Source organism: Ipomoea nil, unplaced genomic scaffold (assembly GCF_001879475.1).
Source record: "Ipomoea nil cultivar Tokyo-kokei standard unplaced genomic scaffold, Asagao_1.1 scaffold0415, whole genome shotgun sequence".
NCBI classification, from domain to species: domain Eukaryota; kingdom Viridiplantae; phylum Streptophyta; class Magnoliopsida; order Solanales; family Convolvulaceae; genus Ipomoea; species Ipomoea nil.
The window spans coordinates 1,482,427-1,505,809 of record NW_017616843.1 but is presented as its reverse complement, the minus strand read 5'-3'; the positions used below and the strand labels follow the sequence as shown (position 1 = coordinate 1,505,809).

The 23,383-nt window shown below is 42.5% G+C and overlaps 4 protein-coding genes across 4 annotated transcripts; all 4 read left to right on the top strand.

Moving 5' to 3' along the window:
• The first annotated feature begins 6,896 nt into the window (after positions 1–6,896).
• On the top strand, positions 6,897–7,737 carry LOC109172135 (22.0 kDa class IV heat shock protein-like). Its single transcript, XM_019321280.1, has one exon. It carries the CDS (start codon positions 6,987–6,989, stop codon positions 7,572–7,574), a length of 588 nt encoding a protein of 195 aa, XP_019176825.1. The 5' UTR covers positions 6,897–6,986; the 3' UTR covers positions 7,575–7,737.
• Positions 7,738–10,210: 2,473 nt separating this feature from the next.
• On the top strand, positions 10,211–10,717 carry LOC109172179 (pathogenesis-related genes transcriptional activator PTI6-like). The gene has a single exon (XM_019321329.1). It carries the CDS (start codon positions 10,211–10,213, stop codon positions 10,715–10,717), a length of 507 nt encoding a protein of 168 aa, XP_019176874.1.
• Positions 10,718–20,347: 9,630 nt separating this feature from the next.
• Positions 20,348–20,971, top strand: LOC109172178 (pathogenesis-related genes transcriptional activator PTI6-like). Its single transcript, XM_019321328.1, has one exon. It carries the CDS (start codon positions 20,348–20,350, stop codon positions 20,969–20,971), a length of 624 nt encoding a protein of 207 aa, XP_019176873.1.
• A 1,368-nt stretch (positions 20,972–22,339) lies between these two features.
• Positions 22,340–23,065, top strand: LOC109172177 (F-box/FBD/LRR-repeat protein At1g13570-like). The gene has a single exon (XM_019321327.1). The coding sequence runs from the start codon at positions 22,340–22,342 to the stop codon at positions 23,063–23,065; it is 726 nt and encodes a 241-aa protein (XP_019176872.1).
• Positions 23,066–23,383: the final 318 nt, after the last annotated feature.

The following is a 23,383-nucleotide window of genomic DNA, read 5'->3' as shown; positions in this document are numbered from 1 at the left end:
CTTGGAATCACCAAAATCCGAGCGATCTTTGACATGTGTTCCGGGGCGTCTTGAGCCAATTTAGACAAGATGTCCGCATCGGCATTATCCAATCGGGGTATGTGCCGAACGGTGTACCCCCGAAACAAAGCAAGTTTCTCCATTGCCAGGTCTCGGTATAGCTGCAGTCGTTCTCCATTCACTTCGTAATCACCGAGAACCTGCCCCGACCACGAGCGCGGAATCTGTTTGGGCCCGAATATATTCAGCCCCCAAGTCTCGAGCACACTGCAAGCCGTTGACAAAGGTTTCGTACTCGGCTTCATTGTTGGTCGGATGGAATTGATACATAAGGGCGAAGTAGACCTTGAATCTCTCCGGGCTCGTGACTACCACCCCTCCTCCTGCCCCTTTCTTGCTGCTTGACCCGTCGGTAGCAAGCGACCACCACTCGGCCTCAGGGTCCGCGACCTCGGGAGGTCGGGTATCCCGAGCGGTGCATTCGACCAAGAAATCTGCAAGGGCTTGACCTTTGATGGCTGGTCTTGGTCGGTATTCAATCGCGTACTGGGTCAACATTAACACCCACTTGACTAGGCGACCGGATGATGAAGCAGTTCGGAGGACTGGCCCGATCGGCTGATTGGTTAACACGCGAATTGCTCGACCCTGGAAGTAGGGAGCCAACTTCTTCGCGGCAATATACAAGGCATAGACGACCTTCTCGAGCCGGGAATACCGGAGCTCGGGACCATGTAGCGCGTGGCTTACATAGTACACCGGTCGCTGGACCCCTTCCGGATCGGTTCGGCACAATACTGCACTTACTGCTCGATCGGACACGGCGAGGTACACGTCTAGCTCTTCCCTGAGCTCAGGCTTCGACAGCACGATTGGTGACATGAGATACTCTTTCAGCTCGTCGAAAGCCGCTCGGCACTCGTCATCCCAGACGAACCCATTGACTTTACGCAATACCTTGAAGAAAGGTGAAGCACGCTCGGCTAATTTGGAGAGGAACCGGCTGAGCGCAGCTAACCGACCGGTCAATTGCTGGACCTCCCGAACGGTTGAAGGTGGTTACATGTCCAGAATTGCCTTAACTTTGGCCGGGTTGGGCTCGATTCCCCTCCTGGTCATCATGTAGCCGAGGAATTTCCCGGTCTGAACCGCAAATGTGCACTTAGTTGGGTTCAGCCTCAATTGGTACCTCCTCATGATATGAAAGCATTCCCGGAGGTCCCGAGTGTGGTCGGATCGGTCCCGACTCTTGACCAGCATATCGTCAATATACGCCTCCATCGTTCGGCCTAGCAGATCGGCGAAGAGCATATTGACCATCCTCTGATAGGTCGCTCCCACATTGCGGAGGCCGAACGACATCACTCGGTAGCAATACAGCCCGTTTGGAGTCACAAAGGCTGTTTTGCTTTCATCTTCATGGTGCATCATTATTTGATGGTATCCCTTGAATGCATCCATGAAGCTCATCAACTCGGCCCCGGCCGTCTCGTCGACCATCTGGTGGATGCTCGGTAATGGATATGGGTCGAGCGGACAGGCCTTGTTGAGGTCGGTGAAATCAATGCACATCCTCCAAGCTGGAGGCTTAGGAACAAGAACAATATTGGCCACCCACTCGGGATAGATCACCGGTCGGATGTGCTCGATCGCCGCCATTTTCTTGACTTCCTCTCTGACGAACTCGCGGTGATCGGATGAAAGGTGTCGGGTCTTCTGGACAACCGGCTTAGCTGTGGGATCGACGGCTAGCTTGTGACAAATTACTGTTCGGTCGATCCCGGGCATGTCTTCGGGCCCCCATGCAAAGATATCAGCATATTCCCGAAGGATTGCTAAAATTTCTGCTCGGGGTGAGGGCCCGGCCAATCTTGATCTTCCTGTCCGGTCGGTCTTCGGACAGGGGAACTTCTTCTATTTCCTCGGAGGGCTCAGGTTGCTCCTTCCGGTCGTTGGAGACCTCCTTGGCGATCGTGTTCACCCGGGAAGACGTACCAGCATCACGCCTATTGACCGCTCGGCTGTAACACTTCCGGGCGGATTGGACATCGCCACGGACCACACCGACCCCATTAGGGGTGGGGAATTTCATGCACAGGTGGGGCATCGAAATTATCCCACCGATCTTCATGATTGCGGGCCGGGCCAAGATGATGTTGTGGACACAGTGCAAGTTCACCACAACGAATTCCATCTCGGTCTTGATCGACTTCGGCGGGGTGCCGATCTCAACTATGAGCGTAATTTTTCCATCGGGGTAGATGAGAGCCCCGGTAAATCCCGACAAGGGTACACCGACCGGAGTAAGTTCGTGCTTGTCAAGGTTGAGCTTTTCGAACACGTCCAAATAAAGGACGTTGACACTGCTCCCGGTGTCTACCATAACCCTCTGGACGTCCGTCCCTTTCACGTCAATAGTGACCACGAGAGCCTCCATGCCGTGGTCACCGCTGCTAGGTTGATCTTCGAGGGAGAAGGTTATGGGTTCCATTTTCTGTCTCTTCCCGGTGTCTCGGGAATCCACGATAGCGACCGGGCAGTTCTCCCTCGGTCGGGAAGCGTCATCCAATCCACCAAAGATTACGTGGATGGTCGGCTTTCCTGCCGGTCGGCTGCTAGATGGGGGGTCTGGGTCCCGTCGGTCATCTCGACGGTCATCTCTTCGGTCCTGACCCGACCGATCAGAGCGTCCATCACGATCAAAATGATCGGAACAATGATGAGAACGCCTGTTGTCCCTCCGATCGGTATTCTTCTTTGTTTCCTCTCTCTTCCCCACGCACTTGTCCAACTTTCCACGGTTGAGAAGATCTTCCAAGAGTTGGCGTAAGTGGGTACACTCCTCAGTGTCATGCCCAGCACATCGATGGTAAGCACAATGCTTACTCTTGTCTGGGCCGTCTTGGTCGGGATGGGGGAGTTTGATGAGATTGCAGGACTGTGCGTACTGCATAGCCTCCGCCGTGGATCGGTTTAGGGCCGTAAACTCACCAGGCCTGGTGCGGGATCGGGGATGGTCGTCACCCGATCGATGTTCCGCCCGGCCGGCCGGTTTACGGGACGACGACCCGACCTCCTGCGAACGTTTCACGGCGTTCGCCTCGCCGGCGTTGGCATAATCTGTGACCCTTCGGAGGGCCTCTTCATACGTAACCGGGGGGTGGAGGATGAAATCCTGATAGAGATAACCTGCCCGGAGAGAAATGTGGAGCATGTGGGTGGCGGTCGCATCGTCCATTGGCTCGACTTCCCCGACTGCAGCCTTCCACTTGATAAGGAAATCGGTCAAGCTCTCCCCTTCGAGCTGCTTGGCCTTTTCCAGATACATATAGGGCTTCCTCACCACCTTGGAGGTGATGAACTTTCTCACGAACTTGATCGCCAGGGTATTGAAATCGGCAATAGACCCTGGCTGCAGCGTTCGGAACCACTCCGTCGCCCGACCGGTGAGGGTGTAGTAAAAAACCCTGCACATCACGGAGTCTGTCACGCCCTTCATCATCATATTGCCGTAGTAATCATTGACGTGGACCTCAGGGTCCGTACGACCATCGTAACTCTTCTCCCCCGAAACTTTCAGGTCGAGCGGGTATGGCTGGGCCATTATCTCCGCTGTAAAGGGTGTCCTCAATAAGGACGACTGGTCGATCGGGGGTCTCACCGAATGCTCGTTCCGGAATTGAGCAAACTCCGCCCGGAGGTTGTAGAGCAATCCTCGAGTCTCGTTGAGCTCAGCCGTCTGGGCTTGGGTTGACTCCCGAGCGCGTCATCGACGGTGAGATCTCGACCCGCTATGCCTGAATGAAGCCTCCTGGCTAGCCTCCTGCATCTGTACATCTGTCGTTTGCCGGCTCGGGCCCTGTGGTCCCAAACGTTGTCGCATCGCCGGTCGGAGACGGTCGAAGGCTACCGCCCGGTTGATTTCTTCGGGGTCCTCCGCTAGGGCCGGAACCTCCAGTTGTGCTTCTGGGGCCTGCCGTGGTACCTCCATCGCATCAGCACCCCCCGACCCCAACCGCGAACGAGCCGAGCGTCAAGCCCGGGAAGTGGGCTGATGTTGTGGCTCTACTTGAGCAGTCGGGTAAATTGGAGGGGCGGCGGCTGGAGCCGTGTACGCAGGCGTGTAGGGGGGTTAGCCGACTGGTGGTGTATAGAACATCGGCTGAGCGGGCCAGTATCCGTATGGAGGAGGCGGGACCGGGTAAGGATACTGCCTGGGGAACTGGGGCTGCGGACCGGGTGTTGGATATCCCGGCTGGATGTAATTAACCGGCTGTTGGGGGGTCGGATACTAAGATGCTGGATGGGGTGGTGAGAGGTTGAGATTAAGGTCGACTGTCTGACCTTGATACTGGGTCGGCTGGTGATCGGATGAGCTCGCCGCATCCGCTTAATCGTCACGGAACAGGTCGTATGCGTATGGATACATTGTGATAAGAAGGACGGGTGCTCATCAAGACGTAACTTTCGTGCACGGGTCCCCACAGACGGCGCCAAAATAATAATGTTAATTGCCACGTAAGCGGTAAATAAACTATAAGAAGACCAATTAAAGCAATTAAATGTCTTTTATTGATCAAGGTGAAGGCCCTAAGTACAATCTAAGTGGCTGTTCCGAGTACCGACTAACTGCGGTCGGGATTCTCTGATAACAACCTATCGATCGTCCAAAAGTCCCCCACACTGTTGCCACCGCGGGTATTTATAGCCGTTGGGCCGGAGACACAAGTCCGGCATGTCACCCACGTAGCAATGACGTGTCTTCTCCCCGTTAGCCCTGCCTGTCAACGCCTAACGCTGCCACGTGCTTCCTCCTGGTTCTCTCGCCTAAGGGCTCTCGCTCGGGTAATGAAGACCTCGGTCGGGCATCAATCCGGTCGGTTCCTTCTTCTAAGAAAGTCCGACCTGTAACCTGCATAAACAAGAATAAAAGACAAAGGCATGTCGGTCGGGGTATTCCCTACCAGGTTAGTTATAGAAGGATACTTAGTGTTAGGGACCAACAATGTCACTATTGTGATAATTGATGGGTGAAATATAAATACGTCCATGTAAAAGAAGGAAACCAACCAGACTACCGAGCCCTGTAAAGCCAGTAAGCTCAAGCTCCGACCTCCAATACGCCTTAGCTTCCTCACCAATTACATAAACCTTTGAAATCTACTGTTACATCATTAAGTTTTAGATTGCTAGGTAATTCAGATGACATACCAATGTTAAAACACAATATAATGCACTTTTGGAGATCGAATGTGTATTGGCATGTCCACTATAAGTGTATAACTATTGCAAACTTTTATACAAATAGATGCACAATGAAATCAAATTATTTTATGGATAAATGAACTAGTAAAGAGTTATAACTTATTAATGGGTTTCTATATATAGCATGGACACACAACAACCAGATTTTAAATGAAATGGAAGTAAGTCCACAAAAGATCATTTGTGCCCAGAAATTTAAAACACCTGAGTACCATTAATATCTGCTTTCATACATTTAAACATTTCAAATTACTTTGTAAACTGTGAAACCTTTAAATTTCATTTCACATAGTAACACGATTATAAGAAGAGAAATGAATCAATGAATATGTGTGTTCTTTGTTTAATGTGAGCGAATATTAGGACATTAAAAATCATAATCTTTCACATGCACCCTATAGCCCATAGCCCATATATCCTTGGGTGCCTCGTGCATCTCCAAAACCAAAGATATCGGTGAGGTGTACAGCAAAGATCCCCGGTGACAACCCCCAAAAATGTTAACTCCGGCCACCTTACTCATTCAAACTCCTACATATCATCTATTTTGTATTATTTTATTCACTTTCTATTTTTATTGTTGTTCCCAAACTTTCTATTTTTATAGGTCTTATTCATTTAAATTCTTACATATCATTTATTATTTTATCCACTTGTTAAAATACTATAGATATCAACAATTAATAAAATTTGGATTCAATTTTTAAATCTACATATACCAAAAGTTGATAAAATTAAAAATTTTTAAAATAAATTTTAATATAGAAATTTACACGTATAATGTGCATGAAATGGTGCGTGATCAGCACGCGCTATTTGATTAGCGCGTGTTGTCCACACCGTGTTCGCACGTTTAATGTTTTTCTGGAGAGAAATTTCTCTTTAGAGAATAATCTCTTCTCTCCAAAGTTTTATCCCCCTTTCTCTTCCTTTCTCCCCCTCTTTCTTCTTGGTTAGAGATATCCTTATAAAAGAAGGTAGTTAATTTCATTTTTTATCCTAAGTTTATAGTTGATATTACATTTTTAGTTTACTTTTTCAAATAATCATTCTTTGATCCTAGTATTATTGTGGCATGACACCTCCATTAATAAAACTGATTAAATTTCGTAAAATACAAGAACATTTAGGTCTTCAATTATGAATTTAAAATAAAAATAAAAATAAAAATGTAATGAGTCAATCCACTTTGTATAAACCAGATCGCAATGATCTTGTATTTAACGATATTTCAACGATTTTGTTGATGGAAGATCAAAATTGATCATGTCATAATAATACTAGTATATAATCAAAGATGAATGTTCTGAAAAAAGACTAAAAATATATTGTCACCCATAAATTTAGGATAAAAAATGAAACTAAATCTAAAAGTAAGTGTAATATTTTTGAAGAAAAATATAATACATTTATATTTTAATTTTAAAATATTATACTTAAAAAAAAAACAAAAAAAAAAAACTCTCACTTTGCGTCTATCGTCCCTAACCCGAGAGACATCATGAACATTCCAGACCGCATCGAGATGCATGCGTCCAGAAACTTGTACACCGAATCGAACCCTCTGGAACCACCACTTTAAGTCTGTAACCCCACCTATAAAACCCCTTCGCCACCTTCCCACAAACAAATCAAGAATCGAAACCCGCCAACATAACCACCGCAGATTGCAAAACAAAAAGATCTATCCATCATCGTATACTATCATAAGCTTTCTGAAAATGGCGAAATCAAAGCTCATTAGCAACGCTATCTGTCTCGCTTTAGCGATAACCGCCGCCTTGACTCTCCTCCCTACGCCAACCGAAGCGCTCATGCCGTACACGCGCTCGCCGTTCCTGGATTTGATGTTCCCGCCGGAAGATCCCTTCAGGATCCTGGAGCAGTCGCCGCTGACGATCCCCAAGTCGGCGGAATCTCTCGCCCTTGCACGTGCCGACTGGAAGGAGACCTCCAGGGAGCACGTGATCGCCCTCGACGTGCCCGGGATGAAGAAGGAGGACGTGAAGATAGAGGTGGAGGAGAACCGGGTGCTGCGGATAAGCGGCGAGCGGAAGCCCGAGGAGGAGGTCGACGGCGAGAAGTGGCACCGGGCGGAGCGGACCTCCGGGAAGTTCTGGCGCCAGTTCCGCCTGCCCGGAAACGCCGACTTGGAACAGATAAAGGCGCGTTTGGAGGATGGGGTGTTGAGGGTTACTGTTCCCAAAGTGGCGGAGGAGAGAAAGAAGCATACTAAGGTGATCAACATCGCCGGGGATGGCGGCGCCGCCGCCGGAGAGGACATTAAGGCCACCAAGGCTGACATGTGATGATGAGCATTTATATATATGTGTTGATGGCTACTTTCTTTTTTTAGTGTTCTGTGAACCATATGGTTGTGTTCTCTTGTGTTTGAAACGTGAGATGAGTGGCTGAGACATTAATCCATGTAAATCTATCTTTTCTGATGAATTTATAATAAATTACAATGAATTAAAAGAAAAAAAAAACCGTATTATTTTATTTTATTTTATTTTTGGGTGATAACGTCTACATTTTAGCCTGATAGTTTGTGGACGATAAAAAAAAATCTTCTTACTCTCACATTATTTCACTATTTTTTATGAGATTCCATATGCAGTCTCTTATATATGATAAATTTCACATGCAAGTTGGTTTCTTTTCCAGGGGATTAGCTTATTTTTGCTAAGATGGTTAATGACGGTTCAAAACGCAGGATAACAAAACTCGGAGTATCAACTCAATTATTATCATCTCAAAAATAAACAACGATATTCAGAGTAATCAAGACTGATATCAAAGCTACTATACGTCCAAAACTTTTTATTATATTACTAAAAATCAACTTCTGCTGCATTATAAGATTGAAATGTTTTATTCCCTATTTCATTTTTGTCGGTTCTGTTTAGTATTCATAAGTAAAATAAAGTTTTTCATTTAGTTAAATACCGAAATGGTCTTTTGACTATAGCGAAATTATTAATTTGGTCATTGATTATTTTTTTGACCAATTAAGTCTCTCAATTTTAAAAGTCTTAACTAATTTGGTCCTTCGTTTATTTGATCGTTAGTCAACTGTTAATTTGAGACCAAATTCGTAATTCGTTATAGTTAAGGATCATTTTGGTAATTAACTTTAAGAGTGAACAATTCGATTAAATTTTCTCGAATCGAACCGTACCATCCTAGACTTTCAAGCATTTATTTAATTATAAACATTGGGTAGAAAAAATGACAGTCAAATTATTAAATCAAATGAATAGTTCAGATTTTTATTTTTCCTTGAGATTTCTTAATTTATCCTTAATTATATGATTATTTGATCCGTTAACTTTCTCATTAAGTACTGTTAATTCACCGTTAGTCTAATTCTAATATTAAAGTCTAATATAGAATTATAACTACAACATTAGTCTAATTCACCGTCGTCTTTTTGTGTATATATAACTGAGATCTTAATTGTGTTATGAACTATTTATCTTACAAGCACATGTTGATATTATTTTTTGTTGTAGCTACTAATTTCTTTTTTAATTTAATTAATAAGAGCAATAATCTGGGCGAATTATGCTGTGGAACCGTGTCCACCTTGCAAGGTGGACACAGTTCCAAAATTGTTCATAATTATGATTATGTAGTTCTAAAATTATGAATATATATTTCTATAATTATGAACATACATTTGCGAACATAATTATGAACATATAGTTCTGTAATTATGAATATATAGATTCAATAATTGTGAATATGGAGTTCAAAAATTATGAATATATAATTCAGTAATTATGACCATAGAGTTCTGTAGTTGTGAATATAGAGTTCAATAATTATGAATATGAAGTTAAAAAATTATGAATATATAGGTTTATAATTATGAACATATAGTTCAATAATTATGAATATAGAACTGTGTCAACCTTGCAAGGTGGACACAGTTCCACAACACAACGATTGAATAAAGTGGCGTACATACTTTTCAATTTTTCAATTTTTTTAATTTCCATTCGTTGTTGAGACAAATCGTTTTGAGAGCTTGTCAATGACAATTGCTGTCAATAGATGATGATAATAAATAATTCAAAATATAAAGTTACAATAGATATTGTTATAATAATGTAGTAAAAATTAACTTACAAATTTCTCTAGAAGTTTTCATGCATTGATAAAAGCATAATTGAAATATTAAGTTTTGTTCTCAATAATCAAAGAAGATTAATTAAACCAAAAAAATGAACTTAAATTTATTTTTTAATGAAAGAAAATCAAATCATTTCAAAGTTCCTGATGTATAATCATTGAATGCTAGGTATTTAGTCGGGTTAATTATTTGACTAAAGTTTATGTTAAATTTTATATTATATTTTTAATACATTTTAACATATTCGTAGTATATGTTTAACAATTATGCAAACTCTAATTAGGATGACATTCGAACCTAAGACATTTCTTATAAAATTAATGAGTAAGTTAAGAATAATAAATAGTTAACAGAATATTCTGTTAATAAAGTTTATACTAACGGAATTTAAGGTTATTTAAGGGAAGAAAATAATATAATAAAGGGTAAATAAAGAAAATCATTTAAAATACTAAAATCAAAACAATTTGAACCATTCATTTTAAGAAATATTTTTTTTTGGCACTTATTAGAATTGTAGATGTAGATGTAGATGGTAGATTTGTTATTATTATAATTAAATTTTCATAGTTTTTAGATATCAAATAAAAAGAGTTCTTACATACAATATCTTTTTTAAATGAATAAGTTTTTTGTAGAGATTTTCGATAACAAAAATTGCCTATTAATTTATTTATAAATTTTATTTAAATCGTTAGTTATATAGTTAAATTAGTTATTTCAAATTCAAATAATAATACAAGTAGCAATAAATTTTAAAATCAACATAATAATAAGAGGCACATGTGGGAGATCAAGTTTGTGCCGATGCCGTCGTTTGACGCCTGCAGCCGGAAATTCAGAGGAGTGCGTAAGCGGCCGAGGGGGCGTTGGGCGGTGGAGATTCGCGACCCCACCCGGGGGAAACGCCTCTGGCTCGGCACCTATGACAGCCAGGAAGAAGCCGCCGTCGTGTACGACAACGCCTCCGTGAGACCAAAAGGCCCTGACGCCGTCACCAACTTCCCGACAAAAATGGTAACCGAGACGGCCGTCAATACCTCGCTCACCCCAAGCAACGCGACTCTGTCCCCCGCCTCCGTCCCCCGTTACGACGACTTTACTCCGTTCGATAGCCCTGTGCAGAGTGACTTCATCCCAAACGAAGCTGCCGTCGTCAACGAATTCAAGGCGTTAGATAATCTGGATTTCGAAAACTTTGACTTTGACTTCGACTTCGACTTCGACTTTGACTTCTTCGGCTTAACAATTTTTCCATTATTCGCAACACATTGCGTCCATGAATTTGACGAGTTTGATGCTGAAATTTATTAGGACACCCCGTTGTTTTATGTTGTACTGTTAAATTTTTTTTTAGGGTGTAATGCAACCGTGATGTGGCATTTTTTGGGGGCAAATCAAGAAATGTGGGTAACTGTGATATGGAATGGAGCATCTGGTCCAAATGAAATTCAAATTGGCTGGCTTGTGTGAACTGTGGAACTCTAATTTTCATCAAGCTGACAGTATGGTTGATCCAAAAAAATTAATTAATTATTTATTTATTATTCTAAAAATTATAATCTATATGCATATCTATAACATAAATTAAAATTTATAATTTCAATTTTAAAGCGAAATCGTCAGGAAACGAGAACTCCTAGAGTTTCCAGATCGGTACTCAAAATACAATTCCTATATCTAAAGCTACCCGCTGCCACCACTGGGCAATCGAACTCCCTAGGCAAATAGAAAGTTGCGAAGATCCTCCGTCTGGGTGGCCAACACCAGTCTGAACAGCGTCTGAGACTGTAGTCTCCATTTGCAATTCCAAGCATGAGCCTCGGCTACCAACGACATCCACGAATTGCGACGGAACAACCTAAAATGCCAGGAAGCCAAGCATGAGTCCCTTCTTTGTCAGCGACCTCTGTTTGCTGGAAATTGGCCCACTGCGCAACGACCTCCGGAAGATCCGCCGATCGACGATCTGACCAGCGGCGAACGTTCTTTGGACATATCCGACACCATCCACACCATCTGATCCTCCATGCAACGACTCCATCGGGGAAGCTTTGAGCGATGAAATCTGGGTCCGATTTCGAGAAGCCTTTGCTGACTTCGATCACCAAATTGAGGACGGCGATCACGTTGTATAGGCCGGACGAAACCCTGGAAAGGTCGTGAGAGAGGTTCGCCTCTTCGGCGAACTGTTGCGGCGGCCGCGTCTGAGCAGTGGCGACGAACCTCTCTGGCGAACCTTGTTTTTCCAGCGAGCACGGCAGAGCAGCGGCGATGGTTTCGACGGTGGTCTACCCCTTTCCTCCTCTGTCCGGCAGCGGCGATGGCTTCGACATTTCAGAGCACTGTGACGTAGTCGAGCATTGTGACTTATTTTTGAGTTGTGCAAGGAACCTAAAAGTTACATCCCTTGGGATTCTAAAAGTCACGTCCCTTGGATTTGTTTTTTGATAACCCCCTTGGGATTTCTTTAAATGCCGCAGAATTGGTGCGTTAATCCTCTCATCTCCTCCCATCTCCTTCTTGAAAGGTTTGTTTCGAATATTCATATTATTCTCTTATTTCTTTTTTTTTCAAGATTTTATAGAGCTATATTATGATTTTTTTTTTTTCAGTTTTTGCTTGTGAGTCATTGAAATTATGGAAGAAAAAGATAGAATTAGTGAACTCCCTGTCGGTATACTTGACAATATTATGAGATTTATGCCAATTCTAGATGCTGCCAGAGTTGAAATTTTATCTTCCATCTGGAAGGATATCTGGTTTAGTTTGACAAAACTTTGTTTTGACAGTGATTTCTTTGATTACTTATGTCTTAAATATTCAGATGGGGCTTTGGAATTTCATATTTCTGGATTAGTCAACAACATTTTCATGCGGCACAATGGATGTATTCATAAAGTTATCTTCAATTTCTGTGGAGATATATTGGATTTCTAAAATGATGATATAGCTAATTTGCTTAAAAACAACTTGAATCAGTGGTTTCGACTTGGTAGTTTGAAGATCATCCCATCTTGTAATTGTAGTGTTCTAAAATTAAGAATAAACCCCCTATTGGGGTTGCCCTAATAATAACATAATTAAATTTTAAAAAATATTAAATATTATAATACACACATTTTTAATTTTTAATAAAATTAATTCTACTTGGTATCATAATTCATAATGTTATGTTTTCCCCCCAAAACAGCAAAAAAGTAAAACTCTTGCACGTACCCTTTTTCTCTTCCCTATAACAATACCTACATCTCAGTTCGCTTTTATTTTTTTGTTTATTTATTTATTTATTTTTTTGAAACCAGCACTTCTCAGTTCTACTCACCCTACGGCCTACGCCATAGATTTGTTTTTTTTTTTTTTCAATGTACAGTTCTAGAGAGATGTATATTATCTCATCCTTCAAGTCAACTCATCGTCAGTAGTCTTGTTTCAGTCGATTCTTGAGGGTAGTTCGGGATAGGGGATGCTCCGGAACAAAGTTCTACGGATTGTGGTCACTGACAGTGACGCCACGGACTCCTCCGATGATGAAGGGGAGATGGCGGTGGGGATGTGGAGGAGGGTGAAGAGGCACATATGGGGGATCAAGTTTGTGCCGACGCCGTCGTTTGACGCCTGCAGCCGGAAGTTCAGAAGAGTGTGTAAGCGGCCGAGGGGGCGTTGGGCGGTGGAGATTCGCGACCCCACCCGTGGGAAACACCTCTGGCTCAGCACCTATGATAGCCCGGAAGAAGCTGTTGCCGTGTACAACAACACCTCCGTGAGACTAAAAGGCCCTGACGCCGTCACCAACTTCCCAAAAAAAACGGTAACCGAGACGACCGTTGATACCTCGCTTACCTCAAGCCACGCAGCTCTGTCCCCCGCCTCCGTCCTCCGTTACGACGACTTCACTCCGTTTGATAGCCCTGTGCATAGTGACTTCATCCCAAACGAAGCTGTCACCGTCAACGAATTCATGGCGTTAGATAATCTGGATTTCGGAAACTTTGACTTTGACTTTGACTTCGACTTCGACTTCTTCGGCTTACCAAGTTTTCCATTATTCCCGCAACACACTGTGTCCATGAATTTGTCGAGTTTGAAGCTGAAATTTATTAGAACACCCCGTTCTTTATTATTAAACTGTTAAATTTTTTTAGGGTGTAATGCAACCGTGATGTGGCATTTTTTGGGGGCTAATCAAGAAATGTGTGTAACTGTGATATGGAATGGAGCATCTGGTCCGAATGAAATTTCAAATTGGCTGGCTTGTGTGAACTGTGGAACTCTAGTTTTCATCAAGCTAACAGTATGGTTGATCCAAAAAAATTATTTATTTATTTATTTCTTATTCTAAAAAGTATAATCTATATCCGTATCTATAACATAAATTATAATATATAATTTCAATTTTAAAGCGAAATCGTCAAGAAAAGAGAACTCCTAGAGTTACAGAACGGTACTCAAAATACAATTCCTATATCTAATGCTACCCGCCTCGATCACAGGGCAATCGAACTCCCTAGGCAATCAGAAAGTTGCGAAGATCCTCCGTCTGGGTGGCCAACACCAGTCTGAGCAGCGGCTGAGACCGTTGTCTCAATTTGCGAAGCCAAGCATGAGCCTCGGCTACCAACGGCATCCACGGACTACGACGGAACAACCTAAAATGCCAGGAAGCCAAGCATGACCCCCTTCTTTGTCCGCGACCTCTGTTTGCTGGAAATTGGCCCACTGCGCAATGACCTCCGGAAGATCCAGCGACCGCCGATCGACGATCTGACCAGTGGCGAACGTTCTTAGGACATATCCGACACCATCCACACCATCTGATCCTCCATGCAACGACTCCATCGGGGAAGCTTTGAGCGATGAAATCTGGGTCCGATTGCGAGAAGCCTCTGCTGACGTTCGATCACCAAATTGAGGACGGCGATCACGTTGTATAGGTCGGACGAGACCCTGGAAAGGTCGCAAGAGAGGTTCGCCTCTCCGGCGAACTGTTGCAGCGGCCGCGACTGAGCAATGGCGACGAGAAGTAACGACGACCCTCTCTGGCGACCCTTGTTTTTCCAGCGAGCAGGGCAGAGTAACGGCGATGGCTTCGACGGTGGTCTACCCCTCTCCTCCTCTGTCCGGCAGCGGCGATGGCTTCGACATTGCAGAGCACTGTGACATTGTCGAGCATTGTGACTTGTTTTTTAGATTGGTGCAAGGAAACTAAAAGTTACATCCCTTGGGATTCTAAAAGTCACGTCCCTTGGATTTTTTTTTGATAACCCCCCTGTAATTTCTTTAAACGCCGCAGAATTGGTGCGTTTTTTTTTTTCTTTTTTAAAGCAGAATTGGTGCATTAATCCTCTCATCTCCTTCCTGAAAGGTTTGTTTCAAATATTCATATTATGCTTTGATTTTTTTTTCAAGATTTTATAGAGCTATATTCTGATTTTTTTTTTTCAGTTTTTGCTTGTGAGTCATTGGAATTATGGAAGAAAAAGATAGAATTAGTGAACTCCGTGCCGGTATACTTGACAATATTATGGGATTTTTGCCCATTCTAGATGCTGCCAGAGTTGAAATTTTATCTTCCATCTGGAAGGATATCTGATTTAGTTTGACAAAACTTTGGTTTGACAGTGATTTCTTTGATTACTTATGTCTTAAATATTCCGATGAGGCTTTGAAATTTTCTATTTCTGGAGTAGTCAACAATATTTTCTTGCGGCACAATGGACGTATTCACAAAGTTATCTTCAATTTCTGTGGAGATATATTGGATTTCGCAAATGATGATATAGCTAATTTGTTGAAAAATAACTTGAATAAGTGGTTTCTTCTTCTCGCCCAGAATGGTGTTGAAGTAATTGACATTTCTTGTCCCGAAAATTCGGGATACCTGGTGTCGAATTGCATATTTTCTTGCCCAACATTGAAGAGATTGAAAATTTCTGAAATCCGTGTTGAACTAGTAGATGTCTATGAACTTCCAAATCTGACATCACTTTATCTTGAATATGTTGACTTTTTGTCTGGAGATTATTCGGATTATGTTGTTTATCTTCCCATGCTAGAGGATCTCTCATTTTGTTATTCTGGAAACATATTTGATTTGCACATTGTTGCACCAAAACTTGGTAGTTTGAAGACCATCCCATCTTGTAATTGTAGTGTTCTAAAATTAGGAATAAACCCCCTATTGGGGTTGCCATAATAATAGCATAATTAAATTTTAGAAAATATTAAATATTATAATACTCACATTTTTAATTTTTAATAAAATTAATTCTACTTGGTATTATAATTCATAATGTTATGTTTTTTCTCCCCAAAACAGCAAAAAAAGTAAAACTCTTGCACTTATCCTTTTTCTTTTCCCTATAACAATACCTACCTCTCAGTTTGCTTTTTTTTTTTTTTTTTTGACACCAGCACTTCTCTGTTCTAGTCACCCTACGGCCTACGACATAGATTTGTTTTTTTCTATGTACAGTTCTAGAGGGATGTATATTATCTCATCCTTCAAGTCAACTCATTGTCAGTAGTACTGTTTCAGTCGATTCATGAAGGTAGTTTGGGATAGGGGATGCTCCGGAACAGAGTTCTACGGATCGTGGTCACTGACGGCGACGCCACAGACTACTCCGACAATGAAGGGGAGAGGGCAGTGGGGATGTGAAGGAGGGTGAAGAGGCATATATGGGGGATCAAGTTTGTGCCGACGTCGCCGTTTGATGCCTGCAGTCGGAAGTTCAAAGGAGGGCGTAAGCGGCCGAGGGGGCGTTGGGCGGTGGAGATTCACGTCCCCACCCTGGGGAAACGCCTCTGGCTCGGCACCTATGACAACCCGGAAGAAGCCACCGCCGTGTACGACAACGCCTCCGTGAGACTAAAAGGCCCTGACGCTGTCACCAACTTCCCGAAAAAGCGGTAATCAAGACGACCGTCAATACCTCGCTCACCTCAAGCAACGCGGCTCTGTCCCACACCTCCGTCCTCCGTTACGAAGTCTTCACTCCGTTCGATAGCCCTGTGCAGAGTGACTTCATCTCAAACGAAGCTGCCGCTGTCTACGAATTCATGGCGTTAGAAAATCTGGATTTCAGAAACTTTGACTTTGACTTCGACTTCTACTTCTTCGGCTTACCAAGTTTTCCATTATTCGCAACACACTGCGTCCATGAATTTGACGAGTTTGAAGCTGATATTTATTAGAACACCCCGTTCTTTATTGTTGAACTGTTAAATTTTTTTAGGGTGTAATGCAACCGTGATGTGGCATTTTTTGGGAGCTAATCAAGAAATGTGTGTAACTGTGATATAGAATGGAGCATCTGGTCCGAATGAAATTTCAAATTGGCTGGCTTGTGTGAACTATGGAGCTCTAGTTTTCATCAAGCTAACAGTATGGTTTATCCAAAAAAATTATTTATTTATTTATTTCTTATTCTAAAAAGTATAATCTATATCCGTATCTATAACATAAATTAAAATTTATAATTTCAATTTTAAAGCGAAATAGTCAAGAAGAGAGAACTCCTAGAGTTACCAGAACGGTACTCAAAATACAATTCCTATATCTAAAGCTACCCGCCTCGACCACTGGGCAATCGAACTCCCTAGGCAATCAGAAAGTTGCGAAGATCCTCTGTCTGGGTGGCCAACACCAGTCTGAGCAGCGGTTGAGACCGTTGTCTCCATTTGCGAAGCCAAGCATGAGCCTCGGCTACCAACGGCATCCACGGATTGCGACGGAACAACCTAAAACGCCAAGAAGCCAAGCATGAGCCCCTTCTTTGTCAGCGGCCTGTGTTTGCTGGAAATTGGCCCACTGCGAAACCACCTCTAGAAGATCCGGTGACCGCCGATCGACGATCTGACCAGCGGCGAACGTTCTTTGGACATATCCGACACCATCCACATCATCTAATCCTCCATGGAACGACTCCATCGAGGAAGCTTTGAGCGATGAAATCTGGGTCCGATTGCAAGAAGCCTCTGCTGACGTTCGATCACCAAATTGAGGATGGCGATCACGTTGTATAGGGCGGACGAGACCCTGGAAAGATCGCGAGAGAGGTTCGCCTCTCCGGCGAACTGTTTCGGCTGCCGCGGCTGAGCAGTTGCGACGAGCAGCAGCGACGACCCTCTCTGGCGACCCTTGTTTTTTCGGCGAGCAGGGCTGAGCAGCAGCGATGGCTTCGACGGTGGTCTACCCCTCTCCTCCTCTGTCCGGCAGTGGCGATGGCTTCGACATTGTAGAGCACTGTGACTTGTTTTTGAGATGTGCAAGAAACCTAAAAGTTACATCCCTTGGGATTCTAAAAGTCACGTCCCTTGGATTTTTTTTTTGATACCCCCCTGGGATTTCTTTAAATGCCGCAGAATTGGTGCGTTTTTTTAAAGCAGAATTGGTGCGTTAATCCTCACATCTCCTCCCATCTCCTTCTTGAAAGGTTTGTTTCGAATATTCATATTATTCTCTTATTTCTTTTTTTTTTCAAGATTTTATAGAGCTATATTATGATTTTTTTTTTTTTCAGTTTTTGCTTGTGAGTCATTGGAATTATGGAAGAAAAAGATAGAATTAGTGAACTCCCTGCCGGTATACTTGACAATATTATGAGATTTATGCCAATTCTAGATGCTGCCATAGTTGAAATTTTATCTTCCATATGGAAGGATATCTGGTTTAGTTTGACAAAACTTTGTTTTGGCAGTGATTTCTTTGATTACTTATGTCTTAAATATTCCGATGAGGCTTTGGAATTTCATATTTCTGGAGTAGTCAACAACATTTTCATGCGGCACAACGCCTCCTAGAGTTTCCAGATCGGTACTCAAAATACAATTCCTATATCTAAAGTTACCCGCTGCCACCACTGGGCAATCGAACTCCCTAGGCAAATAGAAAGTTGCGAAGATCCTCCGTCTGGGTGGCCAACACCAGTCTGAACAGCGTCTGAGACTGTAGTCTCCATTTGCAATGCCAAGCATGAGCCTCGGCTACCAACGACATCCACGAACTGCGACGAAACAACCTTAAATGCCAGGAAGCCAAGCATGAGTCCCTTTTTTGTCAGCGACCTCTGTTTGCTGGAAATTGGCCCACTGCGCAACGACCTCCGGAAGATCCGCCGATCGACGATCTGACCTGCGGCGAACGTTCTTTGGACATATCCGACACCATCCACACCATCTGATCCTCCATGCAACGACTCCATCGGGGAAGCTTTGAGCGATGAAATCTGGGTTCGATTTCGAGAAGCCTTTGCTGACTTCTCACCAAATTGAGGACGGCGATCACGTTGTATAGGCCGGACAAGACCCTGGAAAGGTCGTGAGAGAGGTTCGCCTCTCCGGTGAACTGTTGCGGCGGCCGCATCTGAGCAGTGGCGACGACCCTCTCTGGCGAACCTTGTTTTTCCGGCGAGCACGGCAGAGCAGCAGCGATGGCTTCGACGGTGGTCTACCCCTCTCCTCCTCTGTCCGGCAGCGGCGATGACTTCGACATTTCAGAGCACTGTGACATTGTCGAGCATTGTGACTTGTTTTTGAGTTGTTCAAGGAACCTAAAAGTTACATCCCTTGGGATTCTAAAAGTCACGTCCCTTGGATTTTTTTTTGATAACCCCCATGGGATTTCTTTAAATGCCGCAGAATTGGTGCGTTTTTTTTTTTTTTTTTTTTTTTTTTTTTTAAGCAGAATTGGTGCGTTAATCCTCTCATCTCCTCCCATCTCCTTCTTGAAAGGTTTGTTTCGAATATTCATATTATTCTCTTATTTCTTTTTTTTTTTCAAGATTTTATAGAGCTATATTATGATTTTTTTTTTTTTATGTTTTTGCTTGTGAGTCATTGGAATTATGGAAGAAAAAGATAGAATTAGTGAACTCCCTGCCGGTATACTTGACAATATTATGAGATTTATGCCAATTCTAGATGCTGCCATAGTTGAAATTTTATCTTCCATCTGGAAGGATATCTGGTTTAGTTTGACAAAACTTTGTTTTGACAGTGATTTCTTTGATTACTTATGTCTTAAATATTCCGATGAGGCTTTGGAATTTCATATTTCTGGAGTAGTCAACAACATTTTCATGCGGCACAATGGACGTATTCACAAAGTTATTTTCAATTTCTGTGGAGATATATTGGATTTCGCAAATGATGATATAGCTAATTTGTTGAAAAACAACTTGAATTAGTGGCTTCTTCTTCTCACCCAGAATGGTGTTAACGAAATGGACATTTCTTGTCCCGAAAATTCGGGATACCTGGTGTCAAATTGCTTTTTTTCTTGCCCAACATTGAAGAGATTGAAACTTTCTGAAGTCCGTGTTGAACTAGTAGATGTCTATGAACTTCCAAATGTGATATCACTTTATCTTGAATATGTTGACTTTTTGTGTGGAGATTATTCGGATTATGTTGTTTATCTTCCCATGCTAGAGGATCTCTCATTTTGTTATTCTAGAAACATATTTGATTTTCACATTCTTGCACCAAAACTTGGTAGTTTGAAGACCATCCCATCTTGTAGTTGTAGTGTTCTAAAATTAGGAACAAACCCCCTATTGGGGTTGCCATAATATTAACATAATTAATTTTTAAAAAATATTAAATATTATAATACTCACATTTTTAATTTTTAATAAAATTAATTGTACTTGGTATCATAATTCATAATGTTATGTTTTCCCCCCAAAACAGCAAAAAAAGTAAAACTCTTGCACTTGCCCTTTTTCTCTTCCCTATAGCAATACCTACCTCTCAGTTTGTTTGTTTTTTTTTTTTTTTTGAAACCAGCACTTCTCAGTTCTACTCACCATACGGCCTACGCCAGAGATTTTTTTTTTCTATGTACAGTTCTAGAGGGATGTATATTATCTCGTCCTTCAAGTCAACTCATCGTCAGTAGTATTGTTTTAGTCGATTCTTGAGGGTAGTTCAGGATAGGGGATGCTACGGAACAGAGTTCTATGGATCGTGGTCACTGACAGTGCCGCCACAGACTACTCCGACGATGAAGGGGAGAGGGCGGTGGGGATGTGGATGAGGGTGAAGAGGCACATGTGGGGGATCAAGTTTGTGCCGATGCCGCCATTTGATGCCTGCAGCCAAAAGTTCATTGGAGTGCGTAAGTGGCCGAGGGGGCGTTGGGCGTTGGAGATTTGCGACCCCACCCGGGGGAAACGCCTCTGGCTCGACACCTATGACAGCCCGGAAGAAACTGTCGTCGTGTACGACAACGCCTCCGTGAGACTAAAAGGCCCTGACGCCGTTACCAACTTCTTGAAAAATACGGTAACCGAGACGGCCGTTGATACCTCGCTCACCTCAAGCAACACGGCTCTATCCCCCGCCTCCGTCCTCTGTTACGACGACTTCACTCCGTTCGATAGACCTGTGCAGAGTGACTTCATCCCAAACGAAGCTACCGCCGTCAACGAATTCAAGGCGTTAGATAATCTGGATTTCGAAAACTTTGACTTTGACTTTTACTTCTTCGGCTTAACAATTTTTCCATTATTCCCAACACACTGCGTCCATGAATTTGACGAGTTTGATGCTGAAAATTATTAGGACACCCCGTTCTTTTATGTTGTACTGTTTAATTTTTTTTAGGGTGTAATGCAACCGTGATGTGGCATTTTTTGGGGGCAAATCAAGAAATGTGGGTAACTGTGATATGGAATGGAGCATCTGGTCCGAATGAAATTCAAATTGGCTGGCTTGTATGAACTGTGGAACTCTAATTTTCATCAAGCTGACAGCATGGTTGATCCAAAAAAATTATTTATTTATTTATTTATTATTCTAAAAATTATAATCTATATGCATATCTATAACATAAATTAAAATTTATAATTTCAATTTTAAAGCGAAATCGTCAGGAAACGAGAACTCCTAGAGTTTCCAGATCGGTACTCAAAATACAATTCCTATATCTAAAGTTACCCGCTGCCACCACTGGGCAATCGAACTCCCTAGGCAAATAGAAAGTTGCGAAGATCCTCCGTCTGGGTGGCCAACACCAGTCTGAACAGCGTCTGAGACTGTAGTCTCCATTTGCAATGCCAAGCATGAGCCTCGGCTACCAACGACATCCACGAACTGCGACGAAACAACCTAAAATGCCAGGAAGCCAAGCATGAGTCCCTTTTTTGTCAGCGACCTCTGTTTGCTGGAAATTGGCCCACTGCGCAACGACCTCCGGAAGATCCGCCGATCGACGATCTGACCTGCGGCGAACGTTCTTTGGACATATCCGACACCATCCACACCATCTGATCCTCCATGCAACGACTCCATCGGGGAAGCTTTGAGCGATGAAATCTGGGTTCGATTTCGAGAAGCCTTTGCTGACTTCTCACCAAATTGAGGACGGCGATCACGTTGTATAGGCCGGACAAGACCCTGGAAAGGTCGTGAGAGAGGTTCGCCTCTCCGGTGAACTGTTGCGGCGGCCGCATCTGAGCAGTGGCGACGACCCTCTCTGGCGAACCTTGTTTTTCCGGCGAGCACGGCAGAGCAGCAGCGATGGCTTCGACGGTGGTCTACCCCTCTCCTCCTCTGTCCGGCAGCGGCGATGACTTCGACATTTCAGAGCACTGTGACATTGTCGAGCATTGTGACTTGTTTTTGAGTTGTTCAAGGAACCTAAAAGTTACATCCCTTGGGATTCTAAAAGTCACGTCCCTTGGATTTTTTTTTGATAACCCCCATGGGATTTCTTTAAATGCCGCAGAATTGGTGCGTTTTTTTTTTTTTTTTTTTTTTTTTTTTTAAGCAGAATTGGTGCGTTAATCCTCTCATCTCCTCCCATCTCCTTCTTGAAAGGTTTGTTTCGAATATTCATATTATTCTCTTATTTCTTTTTTTTTTTCAAGATTTTATAGAGCTATATTATGATTTTTTTTTTTATGTTTTTGCTTGTGAGTCATTGGAATTATGGAAGAAAAAGATAGAATTAGTGAACTCCCTGCCGGTATACTTGACAATATTATGAGATTTATGCCAATTCTAGATGCTGCCATAGTTGAAATTTTATCTTCCATCTGGAAGGATATCTGGTTTAGTTTGACAAAACTTTGTTTTGACAGTGATTTCTTTGATTACTTATGTCTTAAATATTCCGATGAGGCTTTGGAATTTCATATTTCTGGAGTAGTCAACAACATTTTCATGCGGCACAATGGACGTATTCACAAAGTTATTTTCAATTTCTGTGGAGATATATTGGATTTCGCAAATGATGATATAGCTAATTTGTTGAAAAACAACTTGAATCAGTGGCTTCTTCTTCTCACCCAGAATGGTGTTAACGAAATGGACATTTCTTGTCCCGAAAATTCGGGATACCTGGTGTCAAATTGCTTTTTTTCTTGCCCAACATTGAAGAGATTGAAACTTTCTGAAGTCCGTGTTGAACTAGTAGATGTCTATGAACTTCCAAATGTGATATCACTTTATCTTGAATATGTTGACTTTTTGTGTGGAGATTATTCGGATTATGTTGTTTATCTTCCCATGCTAGAGGATCTCTCATTTTGTTATTCTAGAAACATATTTGATTTTCACATTCTTGCACCAAAACTTGGTAGTTTGAAGACCATCCCATCTTGTAGTTGTAGTGTTCTAAAATTAGGAATAAACCCCCTATTGGGGTTGCCATAATATTAACATAATTAATTTTAAAAAAATATTAAATATTATAATACTCACATTTTTAATTTTTAATAAAATTAATTCTACTTGGTATCATAATTCATAATGTTATGTTTTCCCCCCAAAACAGCAAAAAAAGTAAAACTCTTGAACTTGCCCTTTTTCTCTTCCCTATAGCAATACCTACCTCTCAGTTTGTTTTTTTTTTTTTTTTTGAAACCAGCACTTCTCAGTTCTACTCACCATACGGCCTACGCCAGAGATTTTTTTTTTTCTATGTATAGTTCTAGAGGGATGTATATTATCTCATCCTTCAAGTCAACTCAT

Bases quoted from the DNA above. Each gene is read 5' to 3' on its own strand.
- LOC109172135 (XM_019321280.1), top strand. From the start codon at position 6,987: ATGGCGAAATCAAAGCTCATTAGCAACGCTATCTGTCTCGCTTTAGCG.
- LOC109172179 (XM_019321329.1), top strand. From the start codon at position 10,211: ATGCCGTCGTTTGACGCCTGCAGCCGGAAATTCAGAGGAGTGCGTAAG.
- LOC109172178 (XM_019321328.1), top strand. From the start codon at position 20,348: ATGCTACGGAACAGAGTTCTATGGATCGTGGTCACTGACAGTGCCGCC.
- LOC109172177 (XM_019321327.1), top strand. From the start codon at position 22,340: ATGGAAGAAAAAGATAGAATTAGTGAACTCCCTGCCGGTATACTTGAC.